This window comes from Paroedura picta, chromosome 5 (assembly GCF_049243985.1).
Source record: "Paroedura picta isolate Pp20150507F chromosome 5, Ppicta_v3.0, whole genome shotgun sequence".
Lineage (NCBI taxonomy): Eukaryota > Metazoa > Chordata > Lepidosauria > Squamata > Gekkonidae > Paroedura > Paroedura picta.
This window is the reverse complement of record NC_135373.1, coordinates 43,220,062-43,243,262: the sequence shown is the minus strand read 5'-3', so window position 1 is coordinate 43,243,262 and position 23,201 is coordinate 43,220,062. Positions and strand designations below refer to the sequence as shown.

At 46.8% G+C, this 23,201-nt stretch overlaps 1 protein-coding gene across 2 annotated transcripts in view; it reads left to right on the top strand.

The window, feature by feature from the left end:
* The window catches only part of LOC143837557 (angiopoietin-2-like), a 30,627-nt gene extending 7,889 nt beyond the window's left edge, over positions 1-22,738 (top strand). The window contains exons 2-9 of one of the 2 annotated variants that reach the window (XM_077337541.1): positions 3,556-3,711; positions 5,151-5,272; positions 8,940-9,172; positions 10,930-11,033; positions 13,144-13,245; positions 17,036-17,202; positions 18,723-18,853; positions 20,406-22,738. In XM_077337541.1, the coding sequence (XP_077193656.1) occupies positions 3,556-3,711; positions 5,151-5,272; positions 8,940-9,172; positions 10,930-11,033; positions 13,144-13,245; positions 17,036-17,202; positions 18,723-18,853; positions 20,406-20,575 (1,185 nt within the window). In that variant the 3' untranslated portion in view covers positions 20,576-22,738. Of the gene's footprint in view, positions 1-3,555; positions 3,712-5,150; positions 5,273-8,939; positions 9,173-10,908; positions 11,034-13,143; positions 13,246-17,035; positions 17,203-18,722; positions 18,854-20,405 lie in introns of both variants that reach the window. The other variant, XM_077337540.1, reaches the window with a different exon arrangement.
* The last annotated feature ends 463 nt before the right edge of the window (positions 22,739-23,201 follow it).

The window sequence follows — 23,201 nt, the reverse complement described above, 5'->3', positions numbered from 1 at the left end:
AAAAGATACGAAACCCCAGCTGGTCTGGTCATCTTTTATTTATTTATTTATTTACTAAAATGAAATAGCTTGAACTTGCTCCACATTAAGGCCCTTATCTTCAACAGGCTGTGAGGCAATTTCCATCACCAAACACTGTGAGGCACAGCCAATTCTTTTGAGAAAGAGAATCAAACTTCAGGGAAAAGCCTGCGTCTGTTCGTCTTTCCCACAGAATAACTGTCTGTGATTAAATGTGAAAACTCCATTTCACTTAGCTGAATGATAGAAATTACACGTCAATTGTAGCAAGGGAGGCAGAGAAGAGGGGGAGGGTCCTGGACGTGATGTCAGCATGTTGGAGATGTCAGGAGGTGATGCTCTGCCTTATGGGCAAAACTCTATGGTAGGATTTGCTTCAGCCACAGACCTTTGCCCCCAAACCAGAGTGTCCCCCCCCCCCACATACACACAACCCTGGCATGCCGACGTCACTTCTGGGTGATGTCAGCACATTGCAACATTTATCAAGGTTCACGTGAGCTGGGGGAAGTTCAGGGGTGGGGGGATGAGGTGTGTCCGGAAAGTGGATCTCTGCCCAGACCAGTAGACCTGGCAACTCTAGATCGGCTGTCTTGAAGATACCAAGTACAAACATTTCATAGTGCCTTTCGTTGTAAGTGCAATATCTCTTCATACTCCAGAGGGGTCAATAGAAGTAAGAAGCTACAGAGGTGAGGTTCCTCTGTACACTTCCTCCTGTCTACTCTGTTGCTCTCTTTGTTTAATCTCAGAGATTTCATTCCTTCCAGCTAGGTTCCTGTTCTTCCTGCTTTTTTGGTGTACCCTCTCTCCGTTCTACCTAGATAGCTAGCTAGAACGCTTTCTCTTCTTTTCTTATACTTGTATGTAGCTCCTCAACACGTCCACTTCTTTCCTAAAGCAACAAGACTCATGTGGACTTTATTGAGGGTTGTCACTTGCCAACTCTGGCTGGTTAAAGTCCTGGAGATTCAAGAGAGCTGGAAATGTCCTGGAATTACAACTGACCTCCAGACCACAGAGATCAGTTGGCTCTTTTGGTGGGTGGCCTGTATGACATTATATCTTTCTGAGGTCCCTCCAGGTATCTTTCTACCTGGAATTGGGAAACTTAGAGGGCAGTTGTAATTCCAAGAGCACTCCAGGCCTGACTTTGAGGTTGGTAACACTAACTTCATTGCTAAGGCAGTGCTGTCATCTTTTGCTGGGCTCAAACAAGCTCTAAGTTAACACCTTTATCATAGGATACCTGTGGGAACATATCGGGGGCAGTGTCATGCTGAGGTGCTATGTCACTTTTTTGTCAAAAGAAGTGACATAGGATAGCTCCTAGAGCACTGGTTCTCAACCTTCCTAATGCCACAACCCTTTAAATACAGTTCCCCATATTGTGGTGACCCATAACCATAAAATTATGCAAGTGTTCTTTCACAGAATTTAACCAAAACTGACCAATGGCATGAAGAGCCATTGTTCATGATTGTATATAAATTGGTTATAAATTGTATATAAGTTGGCGAGTGCCTTCAGGAGGAGCAGCAACAGTGGTGGTGCCCCCTCCCCCAACAAGCTGCTCACCCTGCTGTGACCCCTGTGTAAGGGCCGTTTGACCCCCAAAGTGGTCTCGACCCCCAGGTTGAGAACCACTGTCCTAGAGCTACCCTATGTCATGTCCAGGTTTTTACCAGAATTAGCCCCAGAAGTTGATTCTTAACAGCTGAGCCATTTCTGCACAAGGAATATGCTCTTGGATAGCCATGGCATGTTGGCGGCAGATTTAATAATCTGCATCTAGGGCATGGTCAATATTAGATACATGTTGCTATGTCCAAAGAAAGCAGATAGAGAAATTAACAATGATAGGAAGTCCAACAGCAGCTTGCCTGGGTGATCATGTTTGTCCATGTATTTGTTTAATCCTCTGCATAAACAATGAGAAAGAGAAAAATATTGTGTCTAGAACTTATGGGAGCATGAAAGCATACACACTTTCCACTTCTATGGACAGACTAGTCTGTTTTTAGAGTAAAATAGTCGATAAAAATAAAAGTGTGTTTTCATGTTCATGAGCTCACGCTACCGTGTACACGTATGCCCAACCAAAAAAACACATTTTTTTTGTTTGCGGGTAAATGATAGACATTGGAGACCACCAGAAAATCACAGGGGAGGAAAGCTGGTTAAAGGAGCCTGCATGCCAGAAGATTGTTGCTGCATGAAATCCTTTCTGTGATCCTTTGGGAAGAGTGCTTCATCAAAGATACCCATCCAACATCTCACAGAAAAGTGGGGCAAAGAGTTCCCAAATCCCAGGATAGATAAAAATAATTAAAATAGCACACCCAATAAAAAGGTTATTCAGTTCTCTTCGTGAAACAAAATACATTACACAAATATTTTGCCATCAAAAAGGCAAATGGGATTTTGGGCTGTATCAAACGGAGTATCGTAGATCACGGGAGATGATGGTACCGCTTTACTCTGCTCTGGTTTGACCTCACTTGGAGTAGTGTGTTCAGTTTTGGGCACCCCAATTGAAGATGAATGTAGACAAACTGGAACGTGTCCAGAGGAGGGCAACAAACATGGTGAGGGGTTTGTAGACCAAGACATATGAGGACAGGTTGGAGGAACTTGGTCTTTTTATCCTAGAGAGGAGATGACTGAGAGTGGATCTGATAACCATCTTCAAGTATTTAAAAGGGTGCCATATCGAGGATGGAGCAGAGTTGTTCTCTCTTGCCCCGGGAGGAAAGGACCAGATCCAATGGGATGAAATTCATTCAAAAGAAATTCCGTCTAAATATCAGGAAGAAGTTCCTGACAGTTAGAGCGGTTTCTCTGTGGAACAGGCTTCCTCGGGAGATGGTGGTTTTCGCCATCTTTGGAAATTTTTAAACAGAGTCTGGATAGCCATCTGACAGAGAGGCTGAGTCTGTGAAGATTCATAGGGGTGGCAGGTTATAGTGGATAGGCGATAGGTTTGTGAATGTCCTTCATAGTGCAGGGGGTTGGACTAGATGACCTATGAGGTCCCTTCCAACTCTATTATTCTATAATTCTATGAAAACACTTGGGAGTCTTAAAAGATTATATGCAGGTACAAGGTGCAATAAAAGCAGTCTTTGTAACAATCCTTTTCCGGTGGCAGGGAGAGAATAAAAAGTGCCAGATGAAGATTTTTAAAAAATTACACAAAATCTCAACAGACTTTTACAGTACCATGCTAACCCTTTTAAGTTTGTTGAGGTCAATGTGTGTAGAAGGTTGTAACTCTGTTTAAGGTTGCCATCTAAGCGTCACTCTAAGCCTTTCCTGGTCTGTGCCATCTTTCATACCAACAGCAGTACAGGGAAAGGAACAGCAAGACTTGGTTTTGCAGCTGGCCAAGATCTTGGAGGATGCTTCAGTAACTACAAGGGAAGGCGACCATAAGCCGCTTTGAGACTCCTTTCAGTAACAAAATGCAGGATATAAAACCAAACTTTTCTTCTTCTGTGCTTTCTCTTCATTTTCAATGCATCCCACATCCAGCTGGAGAACTACCTCCAGGAGAGTATGAGAGCAGAAATGACCGATGCCCACCTGAGTGCTGTGCAAAACCACACCATGGCCATGTTGGAGATTGGCACCAGTCTCCTGAACCAAACAACTGAGCAAGCTCGCAAGATCACAGATGTAGAGATGCAGGTAAGGAGGCACACCATTTTGGTATGGCAGAACAGGGTATTTTATACACACACAAAAGAGACATACAGAACGGTTACAGAGATATCTTATGCAAATAACTGGACCATTGTTGTTGTTGTTAGTTGCGAAGTCGTGTCTGACCCATCGCGACCCCATGGACAATGATCCTCCAGGCCTTCCTGTCCTCTACCATTCCCCGGAGTCCATTTAAGCTCATACCAACTGCTTCAGTGACTCCATCCAGCCACCTCATTCTCTGTTGTCCCCTTCTTCTTTTGCCCTCAATCGCTCCCAGCATTAATCTCTTCTCCAGGGAGTCCTTCCTTCTCATAAGATGGCCAAAGTATTTGAGTTTCATCTTCAGGATCTGGCCTTCTAAAGAGCAGTCAGGGCTGATCTTCTTTAGGACTAGGATCCCTTTCAAAGATCGCTGCCTTGTCATGGTGAAGGGGCTTGCGTAACTCAGTGAAGCTATGAGCTATGCCGTGCAGGGCCACCCAAGACCGACAGGTCATATCAGAGAGCTCTGACAAAAAGTGATCCACTGGAGAAGGAAATGTCAAGCCACTCCAGTATCTTTGCCATGAAAACTATGGACAGTACCAAAAGGCAAAACTGGACCCTAGATGATTAATAGAGGAGTCCTAGGAAAGTCATCCCCTTCTAAGTTGGTTGAAGTCTATGGGCTTAGAAGACTATATACATGAATAAATGAAGCTGCCAGTTGAATCCGACCCTTGGTCCATGAAGGTCAGTATTGCTACTCAGACTGGCAGAGGCTCTCCAGGACCTTAGGTCCTTCACATCACCTACTATGTGATTTAATGGATTTAACAGAGATATCCTGTATGCCAAGCAGATGCTTTACCACTGTGCCACGGCCCCTGCCAGTGTCACATTGCTTAGGATTTCCAGCTAGGTATATAAGTATTCTAAATAAATAAAAGAAGGGTAAATAAGCTAAGTATTCTTCAGTGTATCTGTGTAGGGAAGGGGTGTGCCACTTTTTGTGGGCATTAGAGAGCTTGGAAGTAGGGAAAGAGGGAATATTTGGCTGTTGCTGGGTGGTCTAGGAGCTGAGGCTGCATTTAAGGAGACTACGTGCAAGAAGAGGTAAATGGTGGGGTATTTTCCCGAAGCAAATTGCCCCCCTTTCTGGAGTTACTTTTCCCCTTAGTTGGGGAAAACAAACAGGCTTCATTCTCACGAAGTTCCAGCCAGGTATCCCTATACCAGGGAAGTGCACAAAGCAACTCTGAAGAGCAAGCCAAGAGTCTGCATTATTTGAAATCAGTCTGAATGAACCAACTACAAACTATGGTTTCAGTGAAGTGACCTGCTCTGTTCAGACGACTGACTAACCATAGTTTGTTTCAGCCACAGTAAACCAAGCTGCCCCCTGTCTTTTCTACAGTCAGGTCTGCTTTTCCTAACAACAGGTTCTCAACCAGACCTCACGGCTGGAAATCCAAGTGTTGGAGAACTCTCTGTCTACCAACAAGCTAGAGAAACAGATGATGCTGCAAACACAGGACATAAGCAGACTTCAAGAGAGGAACAGGTAAGCAACGAACCATGAAAATGATTTGCGTTAATATTCACTTAGTTTCACTTGTCTGGGCAAAGTGAAAGCTAGGCTTTTTTCAGGGCAAAATTCCAGAAACCCTACTTGGCAACCAGTAGGTCAACTGTGATGGCCATCTGCTGCTTGGTTTTATCTGTTACAGAGATCTACAACTTAAGCTATGCTCAGTAAGATGTAGAAGGAATTGTGAAAAGATCTCCCTGGTTGTTGGGGGGGGGGGGGTGCCCTGGTTGGGACAGGTTCTGGCCCAAAGCCACAGAGGTATAAAATGGATCCATGTTCCATTAATCATTTGTCCTGCCCCTCCAATCTACATTCAGGGTTGGTGTGAAATCTTTCTGTCTTTCAAGGGTAAATTTTCTATGTAAAAAAGGAAGGAGTGAGTTAGAAATATGACTCCTGTCATGAATCTTCCAAGGGTGAATTCTCTGTGCAATTGGCTAGAACAGAATTAGCAGGTTAGCTGGGCTGAAGAGTCCTGATTTTAACAGCCTGCAGGGGTGGGGGGAGTGAAATCATGTTGGAGTAAAACAGAGAGAGAGAGAGAGAGAGAGAGAGAGAGAGAGAGAGAGAGAGATTAAGGAATGAAAGTATTAAAAAGGTGTTGTAGCAGACTCAGAAGGAAGTAAAGAAAAAAAAATGAGTGAACAGGACAGTGTTTCACAATAGTCCTGTATAACTCTGAGGAAATTATTTTTGGCAGCATAGGAGACAAGATCCAGAGGTAAGTCAGCACAAATCTTCTTTTGCTAATATATGCTAACCCACAGGAAACAGAGAGGCTTGTTGCCTGTTCACCTGACATGCATGACTGAGACTTGAACATAAGTTTTTGTTTACAGATCATTGCCACAAGAGAGCAGTTGGGTTTAATTTGGTCTTGATTCGTTCTTCTTATAGTCCATGGTATTTTCATTAATCGCCTCGAGGTCCATAATTCAAAGCCATCTATCTTCTTTCACACTTCTTTAGGGTCCAGCTTTTTCATCCAGACATTACCACAGGAAAAACCATTGCTTTAACAATTCTGAAATTTGTTGCCAGTGAAATATCTTTGTCCTTCAAAATCTTTCCCAAGTTTAAAAAGCCTTTCTTCCAAGGATTAGCCTTCTCTTCAGTTTTCCATCATGCTGTCCTTCTTGGCCTATTCTGGACCCTAAGTCTTTAACTGTTTATGTTGTAAACCGCCCTGAGACCTATTTGAAGAAGGGCAGTCTAAAAATTGAATAAGAATAAGAATAAGAATAAGAATAAGAATAAGAATAAGAATAAGAATAAGAATAAGAATAAGAATAAGAATAAGAATAAGAATAAGAATAAGAATAAGAATAAGAATAAGAATAAGAGCCTCTTTTGGCGCAGAGTGGTAAGGCAGCATACATGCAGTCTGAAGCTCTGCCCATGAGGCTGGGAGTTCAATCCCAGCAGCCGGCTCAAGGTGGACTCAGCCTTCCATCCTTCCGAGGTCGGTAAAATGAGTACCCAGCTTGCTGGGGGGTAAATGGTAATGACTGGGGAAGGCACTGGCAAACCACCCCGTATTGAGTCTGCCATGAGAACGCTAGAGGGTGTCACCCCAAGGGTCAGACATGACTTGGTGCCTGCACAGGGGATACCTTTACCTTTAAGAATAAGAATAAAATCATCCACTATTTCCAGTCCTTCTCCATCAACTGCAAAGTCCCTCAGAGGCAAATTTGACATTACTTCTTTATCAATATTGAGCATTAGGCCAAATTTTGCAGCATATGTTCTTCATTCTCTACTAACAGAGTTGTATCATCTTCTTATCTTAAGTCATTGGCTTTCCATCCTCCAGTGTAAATGTCAGCTGTCATTTCCTCTAATCCAGCTCAACCGCCCTCATGCCGCAGCCCCAATTCTGCACACACCCACAGGTAGTGTGCACAGGTGTGCATGCACGTACGCACAGGCGCACAATAATCCGGAGGCAGCCAATGCCATGGCTCCATCACCTCCGGCCACCTGCCACTGCCACCACCCACCTCCGTCAGCCATTACTGCCGGCCGCCACCACGCTCTACCACCGTGGGCCGGAACAGGCTGCTGCCACCATGGCGGTCACCAACATGGCAACCTAGTGGGAAGGGGCCAGGCGACCCCAAATGGAGTCTGGGACCCCAAGGTTGAGGACCACTGCTCTAATCCAACCAGTCTTATACTTGCTATATAAATGTAAAAGATATGGAGATAAAATACATCCTTGTCTTCCTTAGTCTTCATCCATCGGTCAAGTAGTTTGCTAATATTCAGGTGGGGCTTGGAGATCTCCTGGAATGACAGCTGATCTCCAGGATACAGAGAGTAGTTTCTCTGGAGAAAAAAGCAGCTTTGGAAGGTGGGCTCTATTGCGTTATACTCCACTGGGGGGGTCCCTCCTCTCTCCCAGCCTTGCCTTCCCCAGGCTCTTCCCCCAGATCTCCAGCAATTTCCCAATGGAGTTGGCAGCCTTAGCCAATGGGCAATGTGGCATTTACCTAGCTTGCCCAGCCAGGACCTAAACTGATAGCCCTAGTTGAGGATTTCTCCTCTCAAGTTTATTCCAACCATTCCTTTGTACTCTCTGCTGCCACCATCAGGCCCACCTGTCGCTCTGAAGACAAATGCAGCTTAGTATGGAACCTACCTTCGTTATTTACATACAGTCTTTACTGGAGGGGCAGGTGGGATGTAAGAAAATAAGGAGGAAGAGCAGGAGGAGGAGCAGCAGCAGCAGCAGCAGCTGCTGCTGCGGGGAATAGCCAGCAAAGATTAAATGGGTTCTTGGCGATGCTTAACAGAAAGGGAAAGTCAGCAGTTGTCAGGAATCCAAGCATGAACCATGCCCAGATTTACACTTGTGCATATTTGTCACATTGTGAGTCCTCATGGTGTTGCTACCCAAGAAAGGACTTGAGACCACCAGTGCTTGGGCTGCGGAAATCTTTATGGATTATTAAGCAATGAATCAAGAAGTAATGTTACTTCCAGTTAGGTTAAATAGGCTTTCTGATAGTGGCTGATAGTGGCTGGTTGCTCTAAAGTTTGCTACTTTAATGCTTTGGTTATAAAAGGTTGCTGACTCTTGTTTCTACAATCAGCACTCACTGAATAAAAATCACTGCCATAGTAAAAATGTTTTACTTAAGTCAGAAAGGTGAGGAGTAGATGTTCTAAATGAGTATTAAACAATGTGGTGCCCATGGGAACCTGGTCTCCCATGTGCTCCAGGAAAGCATGTGGAGCCATTGCAAAGGTAGAAACAGTGACTGCCTGGCTGCATACAAATAACGAAAGTACTTACTTTGGTCCTTTCCATTGCTCATGGGAGGAGGATCCAGGATCCTGTAAACAGGACTTGTGATCAGATCAGTTGTGAGGTGTTGGGGGCTAGGGAGGACCAGACCCATGGAACATCATTTCCCCTATTGGCTGTTGTCCTGTGTGCATGTTATCTCCCCACCCCCTTGATCTTCTTCTCTGTGTATGTTTATATTCTTCACCCATGTCCTCTCATGCGTGTTTGGCCCCTCCTCTTGTGGCTGCCACCCCCCCTCAAAACTCCAAAGGTTCCTGTTCTAAATAAATATCGGTTTCCTCTTTGCATGGAGTACTTCACTATTCCCTTTCGTTCCTTTTCTAGCTTCCTAGAAAAGAGGATCCTGGCCCTGGAGGGGAAACGTGAAGAAGAACTGCAGGGACTCCGGTCTGAGAAGCTGGAGATGCAGCAACTGCTCTCTAAGCAAATGGACTTCATTGGGGACCTGGAGCAGCGTCTGGGCATGGCCTTGCTCAACAACACAGCCCTGCAGAAACAGCAGACTTCCCTGGTAGAGACAGTGAAGCACCTGACAGGCTTGGGGACCCAGTGCAACCGTAAGTAACTCACCCTAACACTTAAGTTCCCTTGTTTATTCTTCCAGTAGAACTCAGCCAGGGACCTAAACATGAGGCATATCTCCTGGACAAATGACCACCAAGTCTGCTGTGGTTGTTCACAGCAGCCTGGGATTGGTTCGTAGCCCTTGCACTGTGTATCTCACCATGTAATCAGTGCTTCAGAGAAGATCGGTCAAGACAATCAAAACAGAAGAACTTGTAGAGAGGCAGAGCTTATGCAAGGCAGCTCTGGCAGAATTGACCCAGCCATGGTCTCAAATGTCCATCAGGGTGCTAGTTTTTGGAATACGGTGTCCTGCCTAATCTTTCCACGGAGCTGTGAAAACAAAATATACTGGGCAATGCACGCACTGGAGGATGTTGTTCATTGTGTTTGTCCTCTTTGTAGCTACAAAAGCCTTTGCAGATAATGAGCAGTTTTTTAAAAACGTGGTGCAGCGAGAGTGGTCTAAAAGGGACGAGTTCACAATGACAGTGGTTGTGTTTGGGTTGTGGAAGGAAAGGGTTCTGAAATGGACTGCTGTCCAATGTTTTCTACCTATGGAGGATAAACTTGATTGGGTGGCAAGCAGTCCTTTGGGGGCTTTTGCCAGATGGCCTAGTAACAAGCTCTTGCATCTCCCTCCCTGCTCCAGGGCAGCCCTTGTCGGTTGCAACTCCACAACACTTTTTTGTTTTTGCCCCTAAGTTACAGTCAACAAATAACCTGTTAGGGTTTTCAAGGCAGGAGATGCTCGGAGGTGGTTGGCCATTGCTTGTCTCTGCATATTCCTTGGTGCTTTCCCATCCAGATTCTAACCAGGACCCATTCTGCACACCATGGATAATGCACTTCCAATATGCTTTTGCTGCTGGATTTTTCAGAAGCAAATTATCCTGTTCCGCACAGGAAAATCCAGCAGCAAAAGCATATTGAAAGTGCATTATCCAAGGTGTGCAGAATGGGCCTAGGGCTGACTCTGCTCAGCTTCCGAGATCTGACAATATTGGGCTAGCCTAGCCAATCCAGTTCAGGACTGATGGCACATACGTGCATGCATAATCCACCTTGAGTCGCAGTAAGACAGGTGGACTATAAATAAAGAAAATAGACGATTAAGGAAATAAATCTCAACACAAAATGAATTGCCAGACTAAACTCCTCCTAGGTGTAAACTGCACGGAGTTTTTATTCCAATCCCAGGTCAATTCAGTCCCTGCCTTCTACACAGAATGCGATTTCCGTTTTGAATTTGGGCGATTTTAATTTTCCTTCTGCAACAAGCAGGATTGATCCGAAGTGACCCTACCTTTATTGTGCGGTATCTTAGAGTGCTTTTAACCCTCAATATTTTAAGGTTCGGATTGAGAAAGCAGGCTGTTTTGAATCTGGGCTCTGCTGCGTGGTAGATAACCCCTGATTGGCCAAAGCTGCTCATGTGACAAGCTTGCCTTAAAGGAGAAGCCCCTAATTTCTCTCAACGTCTGTCAGTCTTGGATTTTTTTCTCCTTCCTCTGCCTTCTTCGATCCTCCCCCCCCCCAAGAAAAGAAAGAGGCCCCCGGTCTGCTTGGCTTCTCTTTCCCCCCCCTTCAAGAAAAGAAAGAGGCTGTACTTGGCTCCCCCCCTTCTGAACTACCCTAACCACCGAGTTCAAATCGATCTAAATTCAACAGGATTGACAATGGAATAAACTAAATAAGTGCAGATTCTGCCCTGGTCTGACCCTCACAGAGATTTCCAATGTGCCCCCAGAAGAGCAGAAGGTCTTCAAGGACTGTGCAGCTGCCTACAAATCGGGTTTCACTTCCAGCGGAGTCTATGTCCTGCAGCTTCAGAATTCCACAATCACTGCTGAAGTGAGTGCAAGCCACTCTTTATCTCTCTGGGCAGACTGATGTCTTGTCAGTTAATGTGTATTCCAGGGAGTGAGTGGTGGATGTCCCTAAGGTAATTTGGATAGTTGTCAGGGGTGGTCCCTTGTCTATCCCTTTGCCAGACAAAGATGATCCCCAGTTCTGGACTATGCTCCAAAAGCATGTGTCTGCCCAGTTCACAGCAACCAGCTGCTGGGAGGGATTCCCTCAGAAAAATTGGGGGGCAGCATCCCTCTTACGTCAGGTCCTGGAGCAGAACCAATGATGATTGTTGCCAGGATACAGAAATCCTGTCCTGTCTTTTATCTGCACACTTCCTCCTGACTTAGAGCAATCTTCTTTGCAAAAACGAAGGAAGCCCAAGTCCCCTAAAGCAGCTGTCCCCAACCCCCAGTCCGGGGACCAGTACCGGTTGATGGATCAGTCAGTACCGGGCCATGGCTCCTCCTCGTCCTCCTCCCTGGCTGCTGCCTCAGAGGCTGCCCTGTCACTCTGCCGCCAGCTCACCTTTGGTGCTCTCCAGTGGCCGCCATGGCTGGGGCTCCCTCTCAGCATTGCACTGTGCAGATGCTGCTGGCAGCGCCCCCCAGTGGGTGGCAGGAAGTCAGGGGTGCCGGCGGGAAAGCAAGCAGAGCAGGGGCTCAGGTGGCGGCGGCGACAGCGACAGCGACATCCCTCAGCAAAAACTATCCCCCCCCGGGCCTCAGTAAAATTGTCAAGCATTGACTGGTCCCCAGTGATAAAAAGGTTAGGGACCACTGCCCTAAAGCTTCAAACTGAAGCACAAACCACTGAAAATTGCTCTATCAGCTGCCTCAGCTACCAGCCTCTGTCTCAGTACTGACTGCAAAGGAGGTGCTTGTGCTTCCTTTAGACCAGGGGTGGGAAAACTGTGGCCTTCCAGATGTCCATGGACTATGAATCCTATGAGATTCCCTGCGAATGCTGGTAGGGGCTCATGGGGATTGTAGTCCATGAACATCTGGAGGGCCACAGTTTGCCCACCCCTGCTTTCGACAGCGAGCTCCTGGAAGTCACTCTGCAGACAGAAGTGGTTCTGGGAGTTGTTCTCCATACTGAATGCTCTGTTTCCACACATGTAATCCACGACACAATGTCCATGTGCAGCAACACCCAGTGGCTCTTGCTGTGGCATTTCCGCATTTTCATCAGGGAGTCATTGTCAATGCTGTCACTTGCCTTTGTGGAGTTCTTGGTCGCCAAGATTCTTTTCTGCCTCGAGTCTCCCTTTGGGTGTCTTTTCCACCATCTTTAATGCTCACTTATTGGGAGGCTGTTGACAGAAAAAGCCTTCCAGCATGAAAGTTATTTTGTGCCACCTCATCACTCTTCCCATCACACTGGAAGGAACAATGATCTATCCCATTGAGGCACAACACTCACGGTCTCTACTTTGATCCTCGAGGCCAATGACAATGGGAAATACCTGGATTATTTACCATATGACACATGTACCTGCAGCAACATCAGCAGTATCTGCAAGGTGTGGTTCTGGGAGCATTCAATGACCTGTGGAATTCCACCAGTCTTTGAATACTTGCTTAGTGGGGTTGGAGTCCTGCTGACTACCCAGTTAGGTCCAGCCTCCTGTGATCCAGACAGGGGATCGTGGCATCTGGGGATAGGGGGCTTGAGCATTCCCCAATGCACCACTTACAGTTCCTAAAATGACCCCAAGGAGCCACCATTTGCCTTGTAGTGGAAAATCACATGTTCTGATGGGCTTCACATAAGTTGGCCCCAGTGAGATGAGCAGGGGATTCCTACTGGATGAACAGTGCAGAGAGGGAAGACCTTAAGCTCCCCCTCTTGCAGCATTCAATCAAGACTGCATGTCCCAGAGATTCAGCAGCAAATCTGCCTATCCACACCTAGAGCAGACAGAGGGTAGTTGAGTCCATAGGTTGCGCTGTTAGAACTTCAAGGTTCTGCATCCAGCCATGAACATGGATTGTTGGATGGTGCAGGGTCAGAGGAGTTACCTCATGGGGACAGAGTCCTCCTGCAGCACCGAGAAGTAGCCCAAAGACACAGAGTTAAGTCTTTATTTAATGGAGTGCTTTCATTCCAGGCCTTTTGTGACATGGAGACCAGTGGAGGAGGCTGGACAGTGATCCAGCACCGGAAGGATGGCTCTGTGGACTTCCAACGCACCTGGAAGGAATATAAAATGGTAAGTGCCCAAAAATCCACCTTTGCATCGCAGACCAACAAAAAGGATGGGTGTGGAAAGACCTGCTTGCCCCTGCACCCCAGCAGGACAAACACCCACTTCCTGGTTGTGGATGGGGCAGGGTCACATTGTCCATAATGGCTGCTTGTGGTGCAGCTAGAAATCTTGGCAGCAAGTTCCCAGAAGGGCGAAGAAATCCCTGCTCCCTCTCTCTGCCTGAAGGCTGTCTTTCTGCTTGCCTTTGGGGTTGACTGCTTAGGGCAGGGGAGGCGCAAAACTGTCCCTCATTTGAGAGCCTTTTGAAGGATGTAACTAGGGAATGCAAACAATGACCTCCTTATTGATCTAGGTAGAATGTAAATTTGGGACAAACTCTACTAGGCAGTTCTGTTGTGCAAGGGAAGTCGTACAACTGGGACTTGCAGAGAAGAACTTGCCAGGTCAGGCACATGTATTCCCCTCCCAATCCCTTAATGCAGGGGTAGTCAACCTGTGGTCCTCCAGATGTTCATGGACTACAATTCCCAGCAAATGCTGGCAGGGGCTCATGGGAATTGTAGTCCATGAACATCTGGAGGACCACAGGTTGACTACCACTGCCTTAATGCACAATGGCCTCAATTTTCTCCTGGGAAGCCCCTGGATTTGAAGGAGGAAGCAAGCCACATAGACTGTCTTGCTGAAGCTGGCTTTGTGTTTTTTCATTACACCTGGACTTGCAGATTACCAAATATCTGGCCACCATTAGGAGAGGGGTTATAGCTTGGAGGTAGAGCAGAAGGTGCCAGATTCAATCCCCGGCATCTCCAGTTGAGGGTTTGGTAACATGTTTAAATGCTGATGGTGTAACTGTATCCATTTGTTAGAATTTGCTGGTCAAAGGACCATAAATTAATGAACTGAACTGCCCAGAGACCCTGGAGAGCTATTGCCAGCCTGAGAAGGTCATGCTGACCTTGATTCAGTGTAAGGGGGAAGGGGAAGGAAACATTGTGGCTCGGTGGTGGAGCATCTGATTGAGATGCAGAAGGGCCCCTGGCATCTCCTGCTAGGGATTAGGTAAAAGGTGATGTGAAAGACTTCCACCTGAGAGCCTGCAGAGCTGCTGCCAGTCAGAGCAGACAAGACTGAACTTGATAGACCTATAAGGCAGCCTTCATCTTTTCACATACATGTTCTCCCAGGAGACAAGCAGCCTTCAGGGGACAAGGAGCAGCCTGCCCCCCCCCCCAGCATTGCTGCTTCATTCCTGCCTCTCCAGTTCCATTTAAGCTCAGGTGTGGCTGCTGAAGGGCACTTCATAGCCAGAGGCCAGGTCGGCCTGCTTCGCGCTGTTGCTTCTCTTTCTGTCCCTCCCACCTTTAGGAGGAGTGGGGGCATGCCTGGCCTTGGTTGTGCTTAGTCACAGCCAGCACTAATCAGGTTTGCTGAACTGAGCCTGCAAGGTGTGCTCAGGGAGGCAGACACCAGTTGGACTTGTGGGTTGAGATCGGCATGCCACTCCTGAGTGCAATTATTTCTCTGCCTATATTTCTGGTTCGGTAAGCTCTCGTGTCTTTGGTAGGCCTATCAAAGGGGGTCGGGCAGAATTACTACGCTAACAAAACATTAAAAAGTTTCTGTTCTGTGATCACACGTTGCTACTATTATTACTCAGCATTAGAGAATTTCTTCCACATGGATGTTTGGCTTTGTTTGAGCTCCATTGGGTTCTGAGTAGAAAAACATTGTTTTGTGCAGATACAGCCTTAAATGTATCTAGAGCCAAATCTTTCAATCTTGCTGAGAAACTCGCCTCCATGCTGTCCTTTGTGCCCTAATGCAATCAGTAAGGGGAAATATGATATGATTCACTTGCCTAAGCATAAACCATCTGAAAGCACTGTGGAGCTCCAACATGACAGACCTCCTCTTCCAGCGGACATAGTAGGCTATGGATGGATTTCTCATGTCCTGTCTGTGTTCTATAAGGGTACTTGCCTGGCTGCACCTAAGTATGGCACAAGTGTAGGGGAGACCAAGGAAGACCCAGATGTAACCTGGTTGTTGGAAATAAGGGCAATAGAGCCCCACTCCCCCAACCTGGCTTAAGCAAAATAACTATTCGTTCTCAAGGCCTCCAGTGGGAAGGAAAGTGCTCAGGGTCTCCAATGAAAAGGAAAGTTCTCAGGGCCTCCAGTGGGAAGGAAAGTTCTCAAGGCCTCCAGTGGGAAGGAAAGTGCTCAGGGCCTCCAGTGGGAAGGAAAGTTCTCAGGGCCTTCAGTGGGAAGGAAAGTGCTCAGGGTCTCCAATGAAAAGGAAAGTTCTCAAAGCCTCCATTGGGAAGGAAAGTTCTCAGGGCCTCCAGTGGGATGGAAAGTTCTCAAGGCCTCCAGTGGGAAGGAAAGTGCTCAGGGCCTCCAGTGGGAAGGAAAGTTCTCAGGGCCTCCAGTGGGAAGGAAAGTTCTCAGGGCCTCCAGTGGGAAGGAAAGTGCTCAGGGTCTCAAATGAAAAGGAAAGTTCTCAAAGCCTCCATTGGGAAGGAAAGTTCTCAGGGCCTCCAGTGGGATGGAAAGTGCTCAGGGCCTCCATTGAGTAGCTTCTATTCACCTCGGAGGAAAACATCTAAGTGACTGTATATACTTTATGCAGGGCAAACAGAAGGTGGGGTGATGTAAATGTTGAAAGTGGCATAGGGAAGGGCTTAAAAATGATGCATCCTAGTATTTAAGCAAAAGGTAATAAATATTTTCACTAATGGATGTGAAAGGAGCAATACAGCCCAGATTGGATTCCTCCTCACCATTGATATTAGCTTTTTACAAACGGTGGGAGATCCAATCACTGCATTATCTAGTTTGTCCCTTAAGATCAAGCCTGTGTCAGCCCTCCTAGGTTGTGGTATAGTGGTTAGAGCAGGGATTCTCAACCAATGTGCCATCCCCCACAGCCCCATATATTTATATGGGCAGGTGGACTCACCCCCTCCCAAAGTAGCCAAGGATGGGGCTGTGGGGGATGGGAAGGGGCCCCAGCCAGTCAAACCTTTGTCAGCCAAGGCTCCTACCACTTCACCAGTTTGTGTGGCAGCTGGAGTTGAGCAAGGCGAGTCCTTGGGGTTGGGAGTGTCTTTTGTGGGTTTTTTGTTTTAACTCAGGGGTGGCAGAGGGGCGTTCCATGAATGGGCCTTGGGTAGCAGAGAGAGGGGTCATCTGTGATTCCAAAAACTCCCGTCTTTACAGTGAAAGCTACTTATCAATGGACTGGGGATCCCAGGTGTCCTGTTCCATCGTGCCTCATATGTGGCAGAAAACTTCCTAATGAAGCAATGGTTCCATCTGGGTGATGTCACTTCTGGGTGATCTGCCACTTCTGGGAGGCGTGGCCTGCTGACACCACTTCCAGTATGCCTTGAAGCCTGGAGAAAAAATCAGATTTGCCTCCATGGTCTCAAATGGTTAAGGACGGCTGGGTTAGAGTATCAGACTAAGATCTGGGAGACCCAAATTTGAATCTCCACTCTGCTGTGAAAGCTTGCTTCGTGCCCTTGGACCAGTCACACACTCTCTGCCTAACCTACCTCACAGGGTTGTTGTGTGGATAGAATGGAGGAGAAGGGAACAATGTTCTTTGGCTAGCCAATGGGGAGAAAGGCAGGATAGAAATGGAGTAAATGCAGAATTATATTGTCTTAGTTTGCTGCACGTCTGGGCAGACTCTGTAGTGCCAGGCAAGTTTCTGCCACATGTTCTAACAAGAATCTGTGAAACGCTTTCATGCTCATTGGTGGTCCCTTGGAATTTTTGTTCAGGGCTTTGGATCTCCGCATGGAGAGTATTGGCTGGGCAACGAATTTGTCCATTTGCTCACAACTCAGGGTTCCTACTCCCTCCGTATCAGACTCCAAGACTGGGAAAGTAATGAGGTCTACTCCGTGTATGACCATTTCTTTCTGGGCCCTGAGAAACAGAACTACCGGTGAGTCTTCTTTCACATTACTGTATGGTTCCCTTGCTTTAAGCAAATGCCCTCCTCCCACTTCCCTATCCTTCAGGGGGTCCCACCTCCACAGAAGAGACAAATAAAACATAGAGATGGCTTCAAATGGCTGCCACTTTTTTAGGGGGACCCAGAGCTCTCTGGACACAGCAAACCAAGTGACAGGCCTCTGCTCAGGAACACAAACATCTTGCGCCCCAGTTATTGCCAAAATATATATAGTGTGATGTGACATTTGTAGGAACCAAAGTATCCCAGGGGTGGATGCATGGAGGGAAGCAGTTTTGGGGATCATCAGAGGGAAGGGTGATATAAAACCTCAGGCAGAAGCTGTGATAGGTTAATGTATAGCACTGGTGGAATTCTTGTTTTCAAAATTCAGCCTCCTGTGATAAGATTTGGTAAAGGTGTGTCATCATTAAAAGTTACAGCAAACCCAGAAAGCCACCCCAGATGTTTGGAAGCATTTGGGGGAGGATTCTTATCAAACAGCACCTGTGCGCAAAGAGGAAATGGAGCATGTGGCTCTTGGGACCATTTCCTGCATTCTGCAGGGGGTTAGACTAGATGACCCTGAAGGTACATTCCAACTCTGTGGTTCCATGATTCTGTGATTCTATCCTGCCAAATGCTCCCACAAAGCAGTTACCATGGAAGGGCCTAAAACCCCAGCACTGAATTGGGGAAAGAGTAGCTGGGGCAGTGAGTCTGAGTGCATCCTGTTGTTCCCCCAAGCAGGCTAAGAAACATGCAGATGTGAATATTCATTTAGAAATGCCAAAATCAGTTGTATTTATTTATTTGACAATAAAACTATACACACAGGTAACAGCTGGCACCCTGCTGGAGACTAGGGTGGAATGGGAGCATGGCAGCCCTCTGTCATGTAAGCAGCATGCTGTCATTTCCTCAGCAAACCCAGAAGTAACAACTCCAGGATTCAGCTGAAGTTCTATGGATTAGTTTTAAGCTAATCCTGGAGCAGTGTGATGTCACCTCAAAAATGATAACACGCTAAACATGATAGTGATATTTCCTTAATACACACACACACACAAACAAACACAAACTCAGAGGTCTAGTGAGTTGTGGCAAGGGATGAGAAGATCTCCTGCAATAGTGGGAGTCCTGGAAACCCTAATAAAACAGCATTTTAACATAATGTCTGGATCTAACCTTAGTGTGGAGGACATTCTTCCTGTTTAAAGAGCCTTCCACCAACTTAACCAGTTCTTCCATAGGAGGAAGGCACCTTAGACTACAGAAATCCTTCAGGCATTGCTCACTGGCATGGTAAGACAGAGGTAGGATCCACACCAACCTTTCAGGGATTCTGTAGCAAGGCATGACATCCAGCAAGAGGTTTGTCCCTTTGTCTCTGCAACACAGTGATCGTGTACTCCTTGTGCAGTCAGATGAGAGTCCTCACAGAGCATCAGTAGAGACCGCCGGAGGAATCTATCTAACAGCTGTTTGTTTGCTTGCCCTGCCCTCTCCAGGCTTCACGTGCGGAGGTACAGTGGCACAGCTGGGCGCACGAGCAGCCTGAGTCTCTCGGGGATGGACTTCAGCACCAAGGACGTTGACAACGACAACTGCCTCTGCAAGTGCGCGCAGATGCTGAGTGGAGGTAAGAAGCTGAAACAGGACAGTGCAGCATGCAACTCTGGCATCGCAATTTCAAATGTGTATCACCCATAACACAGGCCTGCTGCTGAGCCCTGGGAGGTTGTTGGGGAGCCTAAGTAAGGCACTCTGAGGCCCAAATGACAAGACACTGGTCCACGATCCAGCTTGCATTCCCCACAGGCAGAAGGCAGCTGCAAGGAAGTCATTTCCCCAGCCTCAGAGGGCCCAGATCGTATTGGGATAGTGGCAGGGAGGGAGAGAAGGAGCTTCAGCCTCCTGCCCCGCTGCATTTTCGTGATCTCAAGTGGCCCCAGGGGAGGTCTTATTTGCCCATTTGCAGAGCTGTACATGCAAGTGTCTCAATGCCCCACAGAGGTCCAGGGATGCCAGCCTCTAGGGGGGACCTGGGGATCCCCTGGAATGACAGTTCCTCATCAGACTGCAGAGATCAGTTCCCCTGGATAAAAGGGATGGGTGAGAGCAACTCACTGGGGCTGGCTTTGCTTCCCCCACCCCCAACTTCTACACCAGGGGGCAGAGAGCTTACTCCTTATCAGCCTTTCCTGGCTGAGGCCTCCCTCCCAATAGGGGCTAAGCTACAGGGGAGGGCCATTCCTGGCCAAGGGCCAGTCGGGTAGTGAATCACCTGTCATTTCGGAAAATATATGGTTTACTGATTATTATGGGTGACACCATCCTGCAGGGTGCACCTAATTCAGCAGGCTTACAAAATTTAGTGTATCATCTGGCATCTCGGCACCCTGAGTGCTTCCTCCTCTTCCATACTTATGATAGCAGGCCAAAATGGTAAATGCCTTTATAGCACCTGCTGAATGTTTGAGGGCATTGAGAGCACTTCCAGTGGATAGTGTTCTTTTACTCAGACCTCAGCTCTCCCAAGAACACCATCCTCCGTGAGGAGGAGCAGGGGCTAAGATTTCATTTGGTCAGTACTTCTAGTTTCCAGGGATGAGAAGGTGTTTGGCAGGAGACCAATTCCAGACAAATGGGTCTCGCTCCACAGAGATGGGGAAACAGAATGACTCCTCCCATCCGTGTCATGTTCATGCTTCCTTGTGACAAAAGACTAAAGGTTTGAATGAAGAATTGGATGGGGGGAGGAGTTGAGAAGCAAGATGTTTTTGTGGCTTTGGCCAGAATACTACAATCCTGAACCTCTTCCTCCGTGTTCCCATGCAGCAGCTTTGTTATTTCCAGAAGTACCCCCTGTGTCCAAGGCACATTTAGCAACAGTCGGGGCTCAGCCTTTTTCTTTGGCTGCCCATTGCCTCTGGTACAGCCTCCTGGAAGAAGTCAGAAGTGCTCCAGCGTATCTGGTCCTCTGATGGGGCTGCAAAAGAGAGCCATTCTGGAGAGTGTCGGAGGCAACCTGAGCTTAGCCAGCCTATACTGTGTGTGGAAGTATAAGGTGTATTTTAGAATGTGGTTTTCATATTAGTTTTATCCATGCTTTTTAATGTTGTTATCCAACCTGAGATGCTTGGGAAGAGAGCCACGTAATCTAACCACAACTTCTTTGCACCCCGTTCCAGGTTGGTGGTTTGACGCGTGTGGGCCCTCTAACCTGAACGGCCTTTATCACCTGCCCAGCCCGACCAGCAACCGGATGAACGGCATCAAGTGGCATTACTGGAAGGGCCCAAACTACAGTCTCAAGATGACGGCCATGATGATCCGCCCTGTGGATTTCAGGGAGGAATAAAGGGACCCATCCAGGGGCTGCCACACGACTTGCAGGCTCCTGCAAACTCAGCACATACCTTTATGCTGGGATTATGAAGGTCATTGCAGTTGATATAGGGGACCACAAGGGACACTAGTGCAGGGCGAGCATAAGACAACCCCCCCCCTCCCCAAGTAAACACCGAACACAGTGGTTTGACAAGAGAATTCAGCATCCTGAGATTTAAAGAGACTCAACTTTAGCCCCCTCTGAGAAAGAAAAACAGAGCTAGGGTATAAATGCTTGCAGAGATAAGAATGACAATGTCTGGGTAATGTCTAGCAAATCTACGTGCCAGAAGAAGGGCCAAGCAGGATATCTTAAGGCCAAAGGGTTAGAGTGATTCTGCACAGGTCCTGGTTCTGCCTCTCCCCTTGTCCACTGGGATTACTAGAAGCGGAATAAATTATGCAAGTCGTTTGCTTAATTCCACTTCAAGGATGATACAATGACCATTTTTATATGCTTTCCATTCGTGGGTTCAAACCATTCTCTTGCACACGTAATAACCCACCCGTGGTGCCTGCCACCCCCCACCCCCGAGAATGTTCTCTATTCCTCCATTTTCCACAGGCCAGCTGGTGTCTTCCCTCTTAAAAGCAAAAGCAGGAGGCCCTGAATTTTTGTTTGTAGGGAGATGATTTAGATCCTAAAAAACTGGGATGTGGGTTGGCATATGCCTCCAGCGTATCAATCCTGACCCAATGTTAAGAAAGGGGGATGGGAAGGATCAATAAAGGCTAGGAAAGCTGATCGCATATCTACTGATTCTCATGTAAAGAATCAAAGAAATTTCATCTTCGCTTTCACAGCCAGACGAAGAAAGCAGTGGAAGAGTTTAGCTTTCCCCCCCTTGGGCTGTTTCTTCCTGGACGTTTTGTTCCTGCATGGCATTCAAGCTGTTTTTAAAACCCTTTTGAGTGTGTCCACACAATGTCATCGCCTAATAATTTGTGTACTGTCCAGATTTTCCTCTGCTGTCCTCTGTTGTTTCCCAAACATGGTTTGATACAATCTTTTGGGAAAGACTATAAACAAAGCATACTGGCACACCATGTGAAGGTGCGCATTTTTGCAGACCTCGCCCACATTGCTGCTATTTTCCTTCCCATGGCCAGCTTCTGTCTCCCTCCCCACCTGCAAGGCTGTTGCTGGCTTAAAAAATAAAACGAAAAGAGCCATTAGCTTAGTGCTACAGCAATACACCATTTACTCTTTTTCTTAAAAGCCTGGAAAAGTTATCCAGTGGTTACAGGGGAGAGTTGGGGGGCTGAGTTAATCAGACTGCAGAGTTGGTTCTTCAATACTTCTCCACTTGCAACAGCAGCAAGATCGCCACACCGAATCTTTGCTGCGTGGAAGCAATCTTTTCCTCTATTTCAAATGGGCAGCTGGTCTGCAGAGCAAGATCTGAGCCCAGGGGCACCTTACAAACCCACAAGACTTCCAGGGTATATAAAAGCTCTCTTTATCTCAGTTGTCCATCATGTGTTCAGTTTGGGGGGGGGGGACAAAAAACAGACTAGAAACTGAGGATGCTGCAAGACATGAAAGTTTAATTATTATAATATTTCTGTGTCCACAGATTAAAGTCTGCTAGGCTAGCAGAACGAGGCACAACTTTAATATCGTCATCAATTTGGTACAGTAGTTAAGAGCGGCAGCTTCTAATCTGAAGAGCTGGGTTGGATTCCCCGCTCTTCCACATGCAGCCAGCTGGGTGACCTTGAGCTAGTCACAGTCTTGTAACAGCCATTCTTGCAGAACAGTTCTGACAGAGCTCTCTCAGCCCCACCTACTTTACAGGGTGTCTGTGGTGGGGAGAGAAAGAGAAGGCCACTTTGGGATAAGCCACTTTGGGAATCCTTCAGATAGTGAAAAGCAGGGTATAAAACCCAACTCTTCTACTTTACCTGTGGTAAGCTAAATTCAGGTGGGTGCTAAGCTAATTGAAATTTGACCCATCTAAGTTCATCAACTTCAATGGAAAGCGGTAACTGGAGGTCTTGCCCTCACACCAGTCTCCCTCTCCCTTGTTCCCGGGGACGGGAATTTCTTTTTAAAAATGGCTAAATTACTGGAGCAACGAATAGGCAGACAAGTGTGTAGGTGATGCCAGAAATAAAAAATATTTTTTTCAAAGTTGTTACAGAAAGCATGACTCTCTGAAGTTCCCCCCCCCCAAAAAAAAATCAGGAACAAGATTAATTTTTAAGTATTAATTAAGTATCAAAGGATGTGATCCCATAATGGGTGTTATTCAAAAAGCACTATGCTTCTATGAATAGGCGTTTCAACGGAGAAGTATGAATATATATTTTTTTAAATTAGCAGGAATTGTAGGACCTTTAAAACATGGAGAAAGGGGATCGGTCACCTGGATTGCTTGACAGGCAGAAGTGAGTCACGTATAAGGCGCATTGCTTTCTTCTGCCATTTCCAGCAGCAGATGTGGTGGGTAAGACACGTGAAAAGAAGGCAGAGAAAGGCAAGACAGCGAAAAGATGAGGAGGGGCTGGGAGGCACTATATGATTTAGTACTATGCCATTTGTAACGCTATTTTTTCTGATGTGTGGAAATTGCCTGATTTTCAGACTATCTCTA